General features: G+C 43.1%; 1 protein-coding gene across 2 annotated transcripts in view; it reads left to right on the top strand.

Annotated features, from left to right (window-relative positions):
- The window catches only part of Epha4 (EPH receptor A4), a 146195-nt gene that overhangs the window by 81495 nt on the left and 48606 nt on the right, over positions 1-16094 (top strand). For both annotated transcript variants that reach the window (XM_087904692.1, XM_087904687.1), the window contains exon 5: positions 936-1274. In XM_087904692.1, the coding sequence (XP_087760818.1) occupies positions 936-1274 (339 nt within the window). The remainder of the gene's footprint in view (positions 1-935; positions 1275-16094) is intronic.

Genomic DNA, 16094 nt, shown 5'->3' with positions numbered 1-16094 from the left:
AGGCTAGCCTGGTCTGCAGAGTGAGTTCCAGGACAGCCAGGGTTGTTAACAGAGAAGCCTGTCTAAAAAAATAAAATAACAACAACAACAACAAAAACTCAAAAGCAAAAATCACTCCCAGCTCTCAGTTTCAGCCTTTTGCTAGACAGCAGTTAGGACATAGCCTCTTGGCTAAGGGTTGATCGTCTTATCTTCCATTGTTTTCTACCCACGATGCTTTGCTAACCAGTCCATCTAGGATGACCGTCATCATCATCTTTAACATGTCAGGAACTTTTTGATGTCAGTGGGAATGGATGTGAGTTTGGATAGCCGGGTGCAGCTCTACCCTATGGAGGAGTGAGAAGCAGGGATGGTGGCGGACACAGCCCGTCCGGGACTAGTTCTGAGATCTCTTCCCCATCTTTGTGCTCGTGTTAGACCACTTCCTGCTCACGACCCACCAGCGGTTTCCCTTCCACTTAAGTCTGTGCCTGCAAACTCCCATCTCTTTAGCTCTGATCGTTTCATTTGCTCTTGGTAACGTGTTCCACGGAGCAATCAAAACACGTCTTCAAAAGCCGACTAATTTTTCCAGTCCCCCACAGCCCCGGGATCTGGAATCCCATTTGTGGAGATTCAGAAGGTAAGATGGAGACCAGATAACGTATGCTGCCTCCCTGCCAACTGAGAGCAGGCCTGGGCTTCGAGCCCGCTCGCTGTGGAGTGGCTTCGTGTCTCTAAGTGGCATGTTTATTTGCACGGGAAGCAGGATGACATCAACATGCACAACTTCTAGTGCATTGTTCTTTTGAAGGTTTCTTTTTGTTAGCTTTCTTGGCCTTTTGTTTGCGTTGCCAAGCGGACCTTCCTTTGGCAAAGAGAATAATAGAAACTCTGAAGGAGTCCAACGGGGTCTCAGTGCTTGGGGTGACGGTCTGTTTCTCTTTCCTCAGGCCCACCATCTGCTCCCCTCAACTTGATTTCCAATGTCAACGAGACGTCTGTGAACTTGGAATGGAGCAGTCCTCAGAACACAGGGGGCCGCCAAGACATTTCTTACAATGTGGTCTGCAAGAAGTGTGGAGCCGGTGACCCCAGCAAGTGCCGGCCCTGTGGGAGCGGAGTGCACTACACGCCACAGCAGAACGGCCTCAAGACGACTAGAGTCTCCATCACCGACCTCTTAGCACACACCAATTACACCTTTGAGATCTGGGCGGTGAACGGAGTATCTAAGTACAACCCCAGCCCGGACCAGTCAGTGTCTGTCACTGTGACAACCAACCAAGCAGGTAGGAAGAATTCTTATTAAGTCGTGGGTGCTGATAATCACAAATTGTATCACTGTTCTGAAAATCGAAACTAAGCCGGTTATAAACCTAGAAACTGTGCTGTGTTAGAACACAAAAGATTTGGAGGAGGACAGTCATGAGTTTAGCAAATACTGTACTGCTTCAGACGGCAGCTGCCTATGGTGCCTTATGCCGGGCAGCAGAAATAAAATGAAGGATCAGACAGCACGATTGAAAGACAATGACACATTAGTAAACTGAGTCACGTGGGTGCATTTCATACTGGATTTACTTCTTTTGTATTTTTAAGACTTAAGTATTGATGTGTTAGTGTATGTGCATGTGTGTGTGCAGACAGAGGAACCTCTGAACCCAAAAGCACCAAGAGGCCAGAAGAGCCTGCTGTTCTCCAATGCACTCCAGCATTTCCTTTGAAGCAGAGTCTCCCCTAAACTCAGGGCTTGTGTTTTCTAGATTGTGCTGGAAGCCAGCAAACCCTGGTAATCCTTTTGTCTCCGTCTCATTCTAGTAATGCTAAAAGTGTATGCTAGATGTCTGGTTTATTGCATGCTTACTGGTATCTGAACTCTGGTCCTCGGGATTGTTTAGCAAGCACTCTTAGATACAGAGCCCTCTCTCCCCAGCACTCTCCGTGTTTGCTGCGTAAGCCCCAAATCCATAATCTGTAGATGGACAGCGTTTACAGAGTGCATAAGGTCCTAAAATTGATTTTTACTAATGTGGGGTGTTATCCTGGTGTCTGTTGAATTATCCAGTAAAAGCATTGGCAACTGTAGTTTGGATCTTGTTCTTAAATGTAAAAGACTGAAAATAACACACAGGGCTTCATATCAGAACACACTGGAAACCTTTCTTCTGTAGTTAACAAAACTTCCCTTAAGAAACATGCTTGTCCTGTGTGGTAAACATGCTTACGTAATCCCAGGATTTAGAAGATTGAGGAAGGTGAGTAGTTCAGGGTCAGCCTGGGCTATCTATGGCCTTTCTCATGCTAATTCCGTAGACCTTTGCCTAATTGGATCTGACTGACCTGAGCCCCAGGAGGTAGTTAGCTCACCCCATTTCTTCTATAGCATACATCAATTAGAGCTGACTAGAAAACACTGTTCTTGAAGTGTTGGTGTTCATTGCAAATCTGTCCCAATCTGAATATTTAGACGGACAGGAGTGTCAGGGTTCACATGTGGAGACCAGAGAAAAACTTCAGGAATGGGGTTCTCCTTGCACCTTGGAAACCAAGGAGGGGATTTAGGTCAGGCTGTCCTGCAGGCAGTTTTACCTGGGGAGCTGCCTTACAGGGCCAGGTTCCCTGTTATTTTTGAAGAATTCCGGAGGAAGAGGGAAGAAATTTGCTTATTTTGTGGAAAGCACGACCAGAAAAAGATTGTAATTGCCCCTCAGTCCTATTGTCTCATATTTAACTTTTCAGTATTTCAGGAGGTGACCTCCATCGTTAAGTAAAATATGCATTTTTTTTTTACATTTTACTCCGAATTTCCTAGAATATATTATTTTTTTTAAAAAAAAATATTGGGAAAGATTTTGAACAGGAGCTGCCACGAAAAGTCTTAAACTGTTCAAGAATCAACAGTCTCTTTACTTATAGTTATGATCCATGAATGTGAACGGACAGGCTTTTATCTCTTTTATATGCATGTTCACATGTATGCATATGCATGTGTCTGGTTGTACATTCATGTGTCTGGTTGTACATACATATGTATGGTAGAGATTAGAGGACAACTTTGTCACCCTAAGGTGCAATCTCATTTGATTTACTATTTGTTGTTATTGTTATTGTTATTATTATTATCATTATTAGTGAGGTAGGGTATCTCTCTGGCCAAATATGTTATGTTTGTTGTTCAGTGAATACAAAGGATCCACTCATCTCCACCTTCCCCATTATAAGAATCTGTCACCAAGTTTGGCTGTTCTTTTCTAGGCTTGCACTTTACTGACTCAGCTATGACCCCAGCCCCTGGACTTTGCCTTTTAATTTTGTACTTTTAAATCATCTGTGCTGTTTGACGTTTCATTTTTCTAGGAAGACTAGAATGATGTTAGAATTTTAGAAGTATCACCAGAGTAATAGCAAGGAATGTCTGTGGTGTTGGTATGTGTTTGTGTGTGCCTGCATGTGCATGCGCATGCATGTTTACTACAGTGGACATATCACAGCCCCTTGCTGTATAACATTGGTACCCTTGTATAACAAGCAGCCAACCCATGCAGAGTGGTCTCCACACTTAGAAGACTCTGGTTATGATCGGTCAGTCTTTCAATTCACTCCTTCCCCCTCCTCACCCACCCACAGTGCTGGGGATTGGATCCAGGCCTTGTGCACACTAACAGCCCCTCTTCCGCAGGGCCACACCCTTAGTCCCTCTCTTTCCTTACACCTTTTCGATTATCCTCACACAAACACGAACATTGTGTTCTTAACCAATTTACCACCAGGACTGGACCTTTCAGGGCCACATCTGTGCAAGGTCAAGTTTGAAATCATTCTCTGGCAGAGAAGGTAGCCCTTGGGAGATGGGCTGAGGATAGTGTCTACCTCCACAGGGTGTAGGGAGAGACTTCCATGATTCTTCATATACTCAAGGGCTCCAGCCAAAACATTATGTCAGCCCTTGTTATGCCAAAAGGTCCAAGAGCACAGGGCAGGCAAGTTGAAAATCTTCCACACGAGTAATGCGTGCAAGAACTTTATTAGAAAGGAAGGAAAGAGTCAAAACTTTTGTGAAAAATGTTGTTGTAATAATTTTAGATCGAGCAGAAAAGTGGACAGGTAATTCCTCTGGAACAATGAGGTGTCTTTTTCCCTGTCATGTTGAGCAATCCTGCAGGGAGACTTGCTTAATAGGACAAAATTTCATCTCTTTATTTTAATTTTCATGGAGGTGGATGCTGGGAAGCTGTTCAAAATTAAAAATAAATCTTTCAATAAGGAGACCTCCTATGAGGTCGACCAGAGAGTGCTTTTGCTCAGTAGAGAATTATGTGTGTGTGCAGGGCTGCCTCTGCGTTCTGCCACACTTTGAAGTTCACTGATTTCAAACTCACTGGGTAGTTTGTCTTTGCTTAACAAACCCTTTCTTCATAATGGTGAGAACTAATAATGGAGGCCAAATTCCTGGGTGAACAAGGCAGTCATCAACTCTATCAAAGCTCCCCTAAGCATATTTACATATGCACAATTATATTCTAATTGCATTTGGTTCCATCATTCCATTAAATTAGATTCCTTAAGGACCTTTATAGGTAATGATAGCTTATTCTATAAAGAATATGGGGAATTAGCAGATATTAGCATTTTGTACCCAGAGTCCTCACAATTGTTCTGTACCTTCGTTGTGTTTTCACGGTTTGTTGTTGTTGTTGTTGTTTTTCTCATAAGTAACATTTTTTTAAAGCAAATATTAGATAACAAGGAGAAAATCTTAGTTTAGACAGTGGCCTTTCCTTAAGATTATTATGAAATCAGGTAGTATTCATTGATTCAGCTGGACCTATTCCCATTGTGGACAAAAAAAAAAAAGGTGAGAGGTTTGGATTTAGAGGGGCTCTGATGGAAGGCAGTGTGAGTGGGCTGTGTCCTCCCAAGAATGTGTGAACCTTTTGAAGCCAGATAGAGTGACAGCCTTTTCCTCTCCCCCCTGGGTTCAAAAACAATTGACACAAAGGACAAAGGAAATCGGGGTGTCTGGCACCTGATTATTGATAAGTTGATTGATGGGTGCCAGCTTTGTGACTGAGGCAAAGGGCTTAATGGAGTAACACTGCTCACCACCCAATAGGCTGGCTGATGGCTGATGGGTCCTGCGGGAAGGAAGCCTTGTTGAGGCTGGAGGTTGAGCCTTCTGCCTATGGTGTGAACTTTCTGCTGGGGTACCCAGTCTCTCCAAATGCTGAAGGAGATGTCTGAAGTGTTGAAGGAGGTAGGGGTGAGCTGGAGGTGGAGGGGATCACATTAAATAAAGCCTGAGAGTGGGGAAGCTCCTTCCAGACTTCCTGTTCTTCAGGGCAGGCAAAGGGAGTCAACTGAGGCTTGTCTTCCTGTATCTTCCATCCTGTGGCCGCTATTCTGCCTTTTGTTTGGGAAATTGTCTTGGTGTTTATGAAAAGTGGATATGCAAACTGCTGAGTGATTTGTTTTCTTGAAGGCTTTTTCTCAGTTTACTTTGACTTAAGTGGACCATCTCAGGCAAATGAATACAGGGTGTGTTCCTAAGAGAGAAATGCTGTGTAAATGAAGCAAGGTTTTCTGCCTAAGGAGCGGAATTGTGAGTTTTCCTTCAAATGTTGTGGGAGTGGCCAACATTAATGTTTTTTTTTTGTTTTTTTTTTAGTTTTTTTTTTCACTGTGCTTTCCCAGACCTCCTCAGGCTTTCTTTGTCAGCTCCGAGACTAGATCATACTGAAAGGGAAAGGTACTTCTTTGCCTTAAATCATTATTAATCTGACCCTTGTGAGGAGTTTTCTCTACTAACTCTTAATTGCATCCACTGACTGTGGTATCATTTTTTAAGTGTATCTTGTTTGTTTGCTTATTTATTGATTGATTTTTTTTTTTTTTTCTAGGCAGGGTTTCTCTATGTAGCCCTGGCTGTCCTGGAACTTAGACCAGGCTGTCCTCGAACTCACAGAGATCCACGTGTCTCTGCCTCCCAAGTGCTGGGATTAAAGGCGTGTGCCACTACCACCTAGCTGTTTGTTTATTTATGTATGACATATCACCACATATATGTGGGTGAGTGTGCACATGATAGCACACGTGTGGAGGTCCTTTTATCATGATATAGATGGCTATAACCCCTTTTACCTGCTAAGCCATCTCACCAGCCCCAATGTACATTTTGGGTTTTTATTTGCTTGTAACAGGGTGGGAAAGATCTGGCCACCCCCTTTCTGGAAGCAATGGCATCTCGGGGACAAACGCATATACTACTCAGGCCAGAAACATTCAGATATTCTATAGATTATGTGATTATCTAAACCTGCCGGTTTCAGCCCTTTCTATGGGCTCCTATTAATTTGAATGTAGTCAGAAGCCATGACTTTGGAGTCTGGACTCTCGAGGATAACATTCAGAAGTGGGTGTTGAGAGCGATTCCAAGGTCAAAAGCAATTCTGAAGGGTTTCAGCATAATTATGATTATCATTTTTTTCCACAGAGGTGTGAGTTTACAATAATGTCCATCTCCTAAGGATTCATAGCCAGGTGGCATTGCTGTGCCCGGTTGTAGTAGTGCACGGACCAGGCACCCTGTTTCCTTAGTGGAAACTGCGTGGGCTGAGAATATAATTTAGTCTCTGCTGTTCTCAGGCAGTTTGGAGCCTTCAGGTCCCTCTCTGTAGACCTTTCCCAGTGTCTCCGCCATCACATAACCGGTAGTGCTTGTTAGACTGGCATTGTTCTTTAGGATTGCACGGGTAAGGGAACTGCTAGAAGAACTGGTGGCCACACCACCAGCCGAGTGGCCTGACACTTTGTCATGACACCGTTGTACCAAATGTAGCAGTAGGTACTCAATATGCTTGTTGACCTAACTTTTGTTTACAGTAAAAACATGTGGGTTAACTCTGTCTAGCAGTAATACATTCAATAAACTCAAAATAATGGGAAAAGAAAATAAAATAATTAAGTACAAGAGGCACACTGTCTGTTATTACTCAACTGGTAGGTTCCCATTCTCTCTCTCTCTGCCATCTTTTAATTAGACACATTATGTTATTTGAGTGGGATAATGGTGAACAGTGGGAATTCTCATCCCCACTGGGTATAATTGCTACCTGTCTTCTAGATAGCAGAAGGAAGCTTCAGGGGAGTGCTGGGAGAGGGAAAAGATTCTTGGGGCAATGGAGTGAGGAGCCAGGCTTTCTGAGGCCTGAAGCCGAGATGGGCTTTGTGTGTTTAAGGAGTAGAAGCAGGGCTCGGGAAAACTAAAAACCAAAAACCAGAGTTTGGGACCGGAATGGAGGTTCTTAGTTTTGCTGTGTCACATTGTGACAAGGTTAAAGGCAATACAATTGTCAGACAAGGAGACCATCGCAGTAGTACGCTCACGGCAGAAAGAGGAGCAGGAGAAGTTGGCTTACTACCAAAGGTGCTGAAAGGCAAGGTCGTAGCTCAGTATGAATCTGGCCGCTGCTTAGGTGTGAGAGGCAGAGGCCGTACTGGAGTCAGCCAGGAGGAGGATGTGAGCTCAAAGGACCAGCAGAAGGTACATTCCCATTGCTTTTAAGAATTATGGTGGAATCCAACATTCAGATGAAGTGGCTCAAGATCGAAGTTTTCTTTAAGCTTGCAAAAGAAGAAAAAACAAATTAGTGATACTTGCAAAGCACAAATGTTAGCTGTTTTCAGTATCCTACTTCCCCTATCCTCAAACAACCTATAAAGAATGACTTTCGTATTTCTAAAGGGTCAGAGACAATTAAAAGATGAGGAATAGTTAGCTGACGTTCAGACTTGTAGGATTCAGATTCTGGCATCTATGAATAAAGTTTTATTGGAACACAAGGCCAGTCATTTTTTTTTTCACGTGTTGTGTAGGAGGGCTTTCTGACTGCGGAAGCATGGCTGGGTAGCTGGCAGAGCGATTGACCGGCAGCGAAAATGCAATTAGCTCTCCGGTTTTACATTTATTTTTTTATGCTGGTCTCTGCTCTGGCATACTACATCAAGAAAGGGGAGTAGTCAGAACGGAGGTTAAGATGTTGAAATGACCATGCCACTGTGGGAAACTGTGCTTCGGGGGAAGGATGTGGTGGCTTAGCACTCCGGTTAATCCATATGAAACAGTTTGCATTTGGCAAGACACATTATTTGTAAGATGTTTGGATTGTGTTTAAAAAAAAAATTAACCAAAGTAATTACGATTTCCAACATGCCTTTGCTTCCTTCCACCGCAAGTCTTTCGCCACTGGTGTTCAGATTGAAATGTGTAGGAATGCACTTTTCACAGTGTTGGTGTGCATGGATCCTCTTCAACTTTTAAAATTATTTCAAATATTTTTATTTTGTTATTGTGTGTGCACGTGCATGCATGATATGTATGTGGGTTTCTCTCATGATGTTGATGTACACGGGTTCTCTTCAGCTTTTAAAATTATTTAATTTTTTGTTTATTATTATTATTATTATTAGTGTGTGTGTGTGTGTGTGTGTGTGTGTGTGCATACACGTGTGCGCGCGCATGTGATACGTATGTGTGGGCACATATGCCACGGTCAAAGGACAACTTTGTGGAGTCAAGTGTTTTCCTTCTACCTTTATATGAGTTCCAGGTATCGAATCCCAGTCTTGGCCAGCAAGTGTCTTTCCTCTCTGAGCCATTGTGAGGGTTCCTGGTTCTCCTTGCATTCTACCTCCTTACCACTCTGCCTCATAGATGATCACACACTCTGGTTCTTGGTGCTATCCTCTCACTGAGATGATTTCCTGTTTGCTGTGATCTCCAGGAAATCATGTTGTTTTTCCTTACCCCTGCAAATTTTGAAGGGAAAACAGACAAACTAGCGATCTCCCAAGGAACTCAGACTGTAACGAAATCCCACTGAGTCCATGCTGTCTGCGCATCCTGCATCCTTCCTTGTTGGGGCTTAAGGTTAGGAGCGCAAAAATGGTGGCTACTTGAGAGACCTTTGCTTGCTTGGATAATTATAAGCTTGACCCAGCATACAATGGGCTTCAGAGAAGCCCTGCTCCAACCACAGACCCCTGGTTTAGTTCATAGTCCTTATGAAATGTGTATTTGAAAAACACACAGTGCAATTTTTTTTAAGGAAAAAATTTCTAGGTTTAAACTTATTACCAAAAACAATTTTATTTCCATAGACTATTGTTGCCTCCACTGTAATTAAGAAGCCTACACGTTAATTCATTATTATAATTCTAAAATCAAATACATGAGCAATTATATAAAATATAGCTTTTTTGTTTGGGAAACCAGGATTTCTGGGCTCGTATTCATAGTTGGTATCATAAGGCCTGGTGAGAAGAAAAAAATGAAAGCCTTCCAAGGGAATCTACTAAATTATCTAACTTCAAGGTTGACTAAGCGTCATGGACAAATGGTACACCTACAGCGGCCAGTGGTAATTACTGTGTATAAGCGAAAGCTCTCATTGTTTAGAGTGGTAAATATTTCATTCTCGGAAAAATGGACGTTGGTTTTTATTTATACACCCAAGCCAGAGAGCACTGTTTTTCTTAGCTCCATTTGCTTTGTTCCTACATAAATATACACACATGTTCATCCGTGAGATGGGAAACCTACTCTCGTGCGCGCTCCCGGCAGTCTGCTTCTGCTTCCTTTCTCATTTCTCAGTGTTGTGCTTGTTCCTTTGGACTCCACTGCCAACTTGTACGCTCTGGAGGAGCCATCACGGGATCTGAGAAAGAAGCGCCTGACCGAGATAAACTGAAGGGTGCAGGGCTCACGTGGGTTTCAGGTGGGCTTCTATCCTCTCCCGGTGTCCTTCTAACTAGCAAAATTAATCCCTTTCTCCTCTCAGTGGCCAAAGGAGACTCCAGAGTCCGGCCTGCAATTGAACATCAGTGAAAAGATGCAGTGAGAAAGCCTTGCTGATATCTCTAAATAGTCAGAAATAACCCTGTTTTGAGATCTAAAGTCTGCAGAGATTCATTGGAATCCTTGCCCTCATCTCCCCAAGATGAGTCATGGTATGGCTGTTCAGGAAAACACTGTATGTGGTCTTCAGGTAGTCCTGAAGATATTGTCTTAGGTTTGTAATTTGTTCAGAGAGACAAGCCTTAGGGTCAGAACATCTCTTTCTTTTTCTTTTCGTTTAATTAGCCTTTCCACGGTGTCCTTCTGGCTCCGATGCCCTCAATATATGAACCTTCTTTCTCCGTCTTGACTTGTGCCCAAAGTACAGTGACGGATTTCTCAGATGTACAATACTGGCAAAAGAAAGATAGTGTCACACATTTGTGTGCTTGCCTCATGAGCGAGGTGGCTTTCATTGAGAAATGTCAGTGACACTTGCTCCAGTGTGTTGCTGTCTTGAAGGACACAGCCTGTGTGTGCCCCAAGCCAGGTCCGGTCACCCATCCTCAGTAAACCAATTAAAGAGACAAATTAATAGTGCTAAGGAGAACAAAATCAACTGATTCAATGTCTCTTTGGGAAGACAGACAAAGAGTTCCAGCAAACTCCTCAGGGTCCAGAAGTTTCAACAGGGGGTCAATGTGCACCTCTAAGCAAGGGCAGAGAAGGTGTGGCCCCGCCCACCACTGACCGGCCATTGTTTGGCCTTCAGTCTCAAACTGGTCTGCTAAATTGTCAGGTCTGTGTGAAGTCTCTTTCCAGTTCTCACTCTGGCTGGAGAATCTGGGCAGGCAAACCGTTTAAACATAAAATCCTTTATCTGATGGATTAATTGCTAAGGCTTGCACTATAGTTCTCTACTGAGCCATCTTTTGTGTTTTGTTATAACGAAGCATAGGGACCACTCACTAAACCATAACCTCTCAAAGTATGTTACGGGGCAAGTTACAGTACCTTGACACGGTTGTGCTATTTTGCTATCTCTCTTGAGTGGAAGATTGGAGTCAGAAAGAAAAGGAAATGTGTAACAACTGTTTTTGTTCCGCAATTCCCAAACAATACCATAGATGGAGAAATTTTCTCGGGCAGTTTGAGGCACACTTTCAAAAAACACCTTTTTGGATGAGAGCCGCAGAATTGATGTTTTCAAGAAGATCTCACAGGAGTCTTTGGTCTGTGGCATATGCAACCAGCACTCAAGGATCTCAACTGAGAGCTAAATAAGGCTTTGCCACCAGCAGGCTCCCAGCATGCAACACGCTTGTGTAAGATCCACCCGACAGAACAGACACTGTAAAGGAACAACTCACTATGGGTCCTTGGAGAGTTTGTGTTTGTCTAGATAACATACTGCAAGCAGTAAATCTGCCACCTTCGGTTGGAATCAACTCTTTATTTGATGGGAGGGGGCGGTGATTCTGTATTTGGGGCCTAATAAAGTTAGGTAGTTGGAAGTGCGGCTTCGTCCATGTTCCCTTAGCGAAGCTAAGGGCTTAGGAACAAGCCAGGCTCTCAAACCCGCTAGTAGCAGAAGGCTTACTCAGGCAGTCTCTGACCTCACTAAGGTAGCCAAGGACTATTTTTGAGTTCTGAAAATTACTGATCCCCCAGGTGTTGCTGGTGTAGAATGCAATCCTTGGTTGTGCTGGAGCGCAGCGAACCCACCATGAGCTTATAGGGTTCGCAGGAGAGCCAGACTTGAGGGGGCTCCCTAGGAAGCGTTCTTCCAATGCTGGGCAGGGGTGGGGGTGCCCCTCAATCCTCTCACTTCTTCGCGGGTAAAATGGAGGGTTAGTTATCACTGTAGAATATGGTGAGTCCCTGATGCTTCATTTTCACTGAAAACTAGGAGAACAAGCAACAGAACCCTAGGCAGCGGAAGTTAGGAGAAGGATGGCTTCCGGTTAGCAGAAAGAATGGACAAAGAATTTTAAAGCTATAAATGGTGTTTACACCTTTCATTCGAAACTTACTCCACCACTGAAAAATCAACTAAGAGCAAAAGACAATACAATTAGGAAGTCTTCACAGGATAGGAAAACAGGTTATTTGGAGAAGTCCCTGAAATATTAGTGCTAATTTCAGCAAGTCTTCTTGAGCTGGAGCTCCTCTTTGCACAGCGCATTTATCTCTTCCTCCTCTGACTCGGAACCCGTACAAAATCACCCCCACAGCACACTGGAGCTGGGCCTTATGTGTTTCCTAGTGACCACGCTGGGGGAGGATGTCTAGGTGAGATGTTGTTCTAATGCGGTTCTTCCAGCACTGAGGGATTCACTCCTGGGTGGAACTGGGGCTAGGAAACTTCACACTTCAGCAAATTGTGTTTAAAGAGAGGCTCCTGAGAGGTGTTGTGACCCCCTTATTTTTTAAAAAAAAGTCCCAAACTGTTATGACTTTCCTAATGCATTCTTTGTTATATTTTATGACTATAGAAGTCATCTTGAATACTTAAGCACTGATCTAGTTGAAGACATCTATTGGCCTTAATAACATTTTAAATTTTAATGGCTCAGTTGTTTCCGCTCTGAGCTTATACTGCATGTAGGAGTTTAAACTATCTGGCACACATAATTCTGTTTCTGGCTGATACCCCAAAAATTAAAAAAAAAAAAAATTCTGTGGTTGCCAATTCCCAAGCTTAAAATCCCCTCTCATAAATGACCCTTCTGTTGCTAACCTGTAACAGAGCCTTTTAAGAGACTTGTCCAAAAGATAAAGTTTCAGATGTGAGGATCACAAAAAGATCATTTCATGGCCACGGTTTTTGAGAGCATCGCATATGGTGGCCATACAGAGGAACCATTTTCAAAAGGAGCCGTTTATAATCTAAACCAAAGGCTTCTGTCTTTGTCTGCACACACGGTGCCTTCACTGTGCCCTGTCTACCTCAGCAGGAGAGACAGTTGCTTGTAAAGTGGAGGCCTGGTTCACAGCTTTTGCTTCCTAAGTATCTGATCCCTTGTGTTTAGAACCTCCCTATACTTCCATAGTGCGGAATCAAAGCGGGATTAAGATTTGACATCTCGCCGGGCAATGGTGGTGCACCCTTGGCAGGCAGAGGTAAGCAGATCTCTGTGAGTTCGAGGTCAGTCAGGTCTACAAAGTGAGTTCCAGGACAGCCAAGGCTACACAGAGAAACCCTGTCTTGAAAAACTAAAACTAAAATAAAATAAAAAAGATTTGACATCTCAGAATGTTCGTCAAGAGAATGAACCTGGTGTTCATTCTGCAGTTTTCCTTGTCCCTCATTTCCACTTGTGACATTCCACTTTATTATCCAGAATCATCATTTTTTTTCAGCCCCATGGTTCTGTAAGCCAAGTGACATTTGGGCTTGGAAAGCTTCCACATAGCAAAGAACACATTGATTTGGCGAGAAAAGACTCACCAGCATCTTTGCTAAGACAGTAGGGCACTGTAATACGCTTTGTCCCATAATTTTGTGTCTTACTTTATTCTTTTCCAAATAGTGCTGTCTGGATTTTGTGTCTTCAGACAATATACTTCAATTTCAATGAGAGACATGTTTTAAAAAAATGGAGTTTAGAAATTTAGGAAAAGGGACTCAAATTCTCAGTTTACAATAACCCTGACTTTTGTGAGAAGCCTGTGTGATCTCTTAAAATGACCATTAGAAAGTAGGTTCCCCATTCCAGATAGATACATCATATATCATATACATATATATATATATATATATGTGTGTGTGTGTGTGTGTGTGTGTATATATATATGTGTGTGTGTGTGTGTGTGTGTGTGTGTGTGTGTGTGTGTGTGTGTGTGTATATATGATGGGGAATTGGAAGATGACTAATGGGACTCTGGACCTTTCTGCCTTTGGGTCACCTTTTTGAATGTGGACGACATCTTAAGTGATCCAAAGTGTGACCATTTGGCAGCCATGAGTGACTATGTTAATGGGATTGGTCTCAGTCCAGGTCTTTGCCGACAGGTGTTCACATCATAACTGACGCTAATTGGCTTCCTAGTGTTTCCACTTGGAAGACAGTGGGCCATCTCTGAGACAGCTATGATGAAGGAGCTCATGATACATTCAGTCTCCCTTTAAAGTCAAGAGAATGAAAGCCCTGAGTAGGCACCCCCCAGTACCTTGTAAACATTGCCTCTGTCTCTCATGGGCCCCATTAACCCAAGAGAGAGGAAATAGGAATCTAATTTTCAAAACTTCCCTGGAACTCAGAATGGCTAATGCCTCTTGTCTTTGAGCTTCTTTGTGGTTTTCCTGTAAGGTAGCATACCATTTATGAAAACTGGTACTTTGTTTAGGGTTGATAACCAGATATTTTATTTTTAACAATAGCTACAAGTGATGCTTGTTGATAAAGAATATACGGTTCTATTCATGCCTCTACAAAATGAAAACATATGAACAAAAGAGCATGAGACCCCCCCCTTATCAGCTGATTTCAAAGCATGATCTAAGCACAATGGTGTATAGAGCAGCAGTCCCAGCACTGGGGAGCTGAAAGCAGGAACGTTAGAAATTCACAGTCATTTCTCTCAGAGCAAGCTTGAGGCCAGCCTGGGCTACATGAGGCCTTATCTCAAACAAAAAAATAAATAGAATATCAAACCGATTCTCCTGTTACAAGTAGTTGAATCCAGAATGAAACGTCATTAGCAGGTTTTGTTCGGGCATTGGCCTAAGACTTTTAATATTAGCAAGGCTGTCCCTGGGGATTTTCTGGTTTATCTATTGGCCTTCTTCTTCTTCTTTTTCTTCTTCTTCAAAGATGACTCAAATATTTCTATAACAAATTTCAAAACCACAACTCTTTCTGAATTAGTTATCACAGTTTAAAAAACAATGAGAAAGACAACAGTTGCCGATCTATTTATTGAAACTGACAGGTTCATTTGGCAAATGTTCGATGCCTTACCTCTATGGAAAGGTTTACAGAGGTAAGACAGAGAGCAAGGCACAGGAATGAGTGAGCAGGACTCTATTGGTTGGTTTCTGGAGCAGGCTTTCGAGTTTTCTGTCTGTATCAATGTGGAAATTTGAGTGTGGGAAGCGGGAGACAGGAGCGAAGATTTACTGGGTACATCTATCATGTTGGCGTTTGGAGGTTCGGGGATTAAAACCTGTTTAATTGAGGACCAGTCGAGACGCTCCGGACATCAGAAAGCTAAATGTTGCGGCATTGTCAGGGCGATTAGCAGCTGTCTGGGAAACAAAGCGAACCCGCAGCCCACGGCCTAGCTTTTCATTTTGCAGCCCTAGGAGGCACAGAGCTCGCTCTCCAGTGGGCTGACAGCTGAAGGAATAGCTTCTTGGTGTGGAGCAGCTGATTCTTCCCTCTCTTGGCTGCTCAGAACAGGAGGTTTTCCTTACATATTCCAGATAAATATTGGAGGGCATCATGGGTCACGGAGGACCTGGCTTTGACAAGAGGGTCTCTATCCAAATCATAAACAGAGCAGTGGAAATACTCAGTAATTCCTTAATCTATGGAAGCTCAGCATCAGCATCTGTCTCACTCGAAGCATTTCGATGAGGGGAAAATGACGCTGTTTGACTGTGGCCAGATTTACTGCGTTCTTATCTTAATACCATTGTCTTGCTCAGGCCAATTCCTTTAAATGAGCCCCAAGGGGGAAGGCTTGTCTTCCTATTGCCTCAAACTGGCATTCTGACTTAGCGGGAAGTACACGCATAGAGTCCTGTGGTGTTTCTGTCGGCAAGTGTTGGCCTATACCCATCAGAATGCACCAACAGATCTCTTAAGAAGCATATGGAAAGGAAAAACATCAGCAGACATGCTCAGTGCATGCATAAGGATCCTGGAGCCGAGCAAAGTTTAGGCGACCTGCCACGTGTGTTTCCCTGGGAGCTGTCATGGGCGATCCTAGGGCCAGCCCTATGGTGGGATTTTAAAATAGCGTCTTGTTAAAAATGAAATGATAATGCCATTTTCTTCATCACCAAGAGCCACTGAAGCTCTGCTCTGCCAAAATGTGCCTCTTTCTTGATGCATTTGAGTTTTTCTCGACCCTGGGAAGTTTACTAAGGATTTTGATTGAGTCTTTGCATCAATGATGGCAGTCATTCACTATTTGTATGCTTTGAAAACCTTAAAATTTGTTTTAGGATCTCATTGTCATGAAAACTATATATATAGCCCATTGAATTGTTTCAAAGCAAGCACCTGTACTTGACCATCACCTGGACCAAGCACAGAACAATAGAATA

Source organism: Myodes glareolus, chromosome 1, assembly GCF_982192425.1.
Source record: "Myodes glareolus chromosome 1, mMyoGla1.1, whole genome shotgun sequence".
In the NCBI taxonomy this organism is placed as follows: Eukaryota; Metazoa; Chordata; class Mammalia; order Rodentia; family Cricetidae; genus Myodes; species Myodes glareolus.
This window is presented reverse-complemented; position numbering and strand designations above follow the sequence as displayed.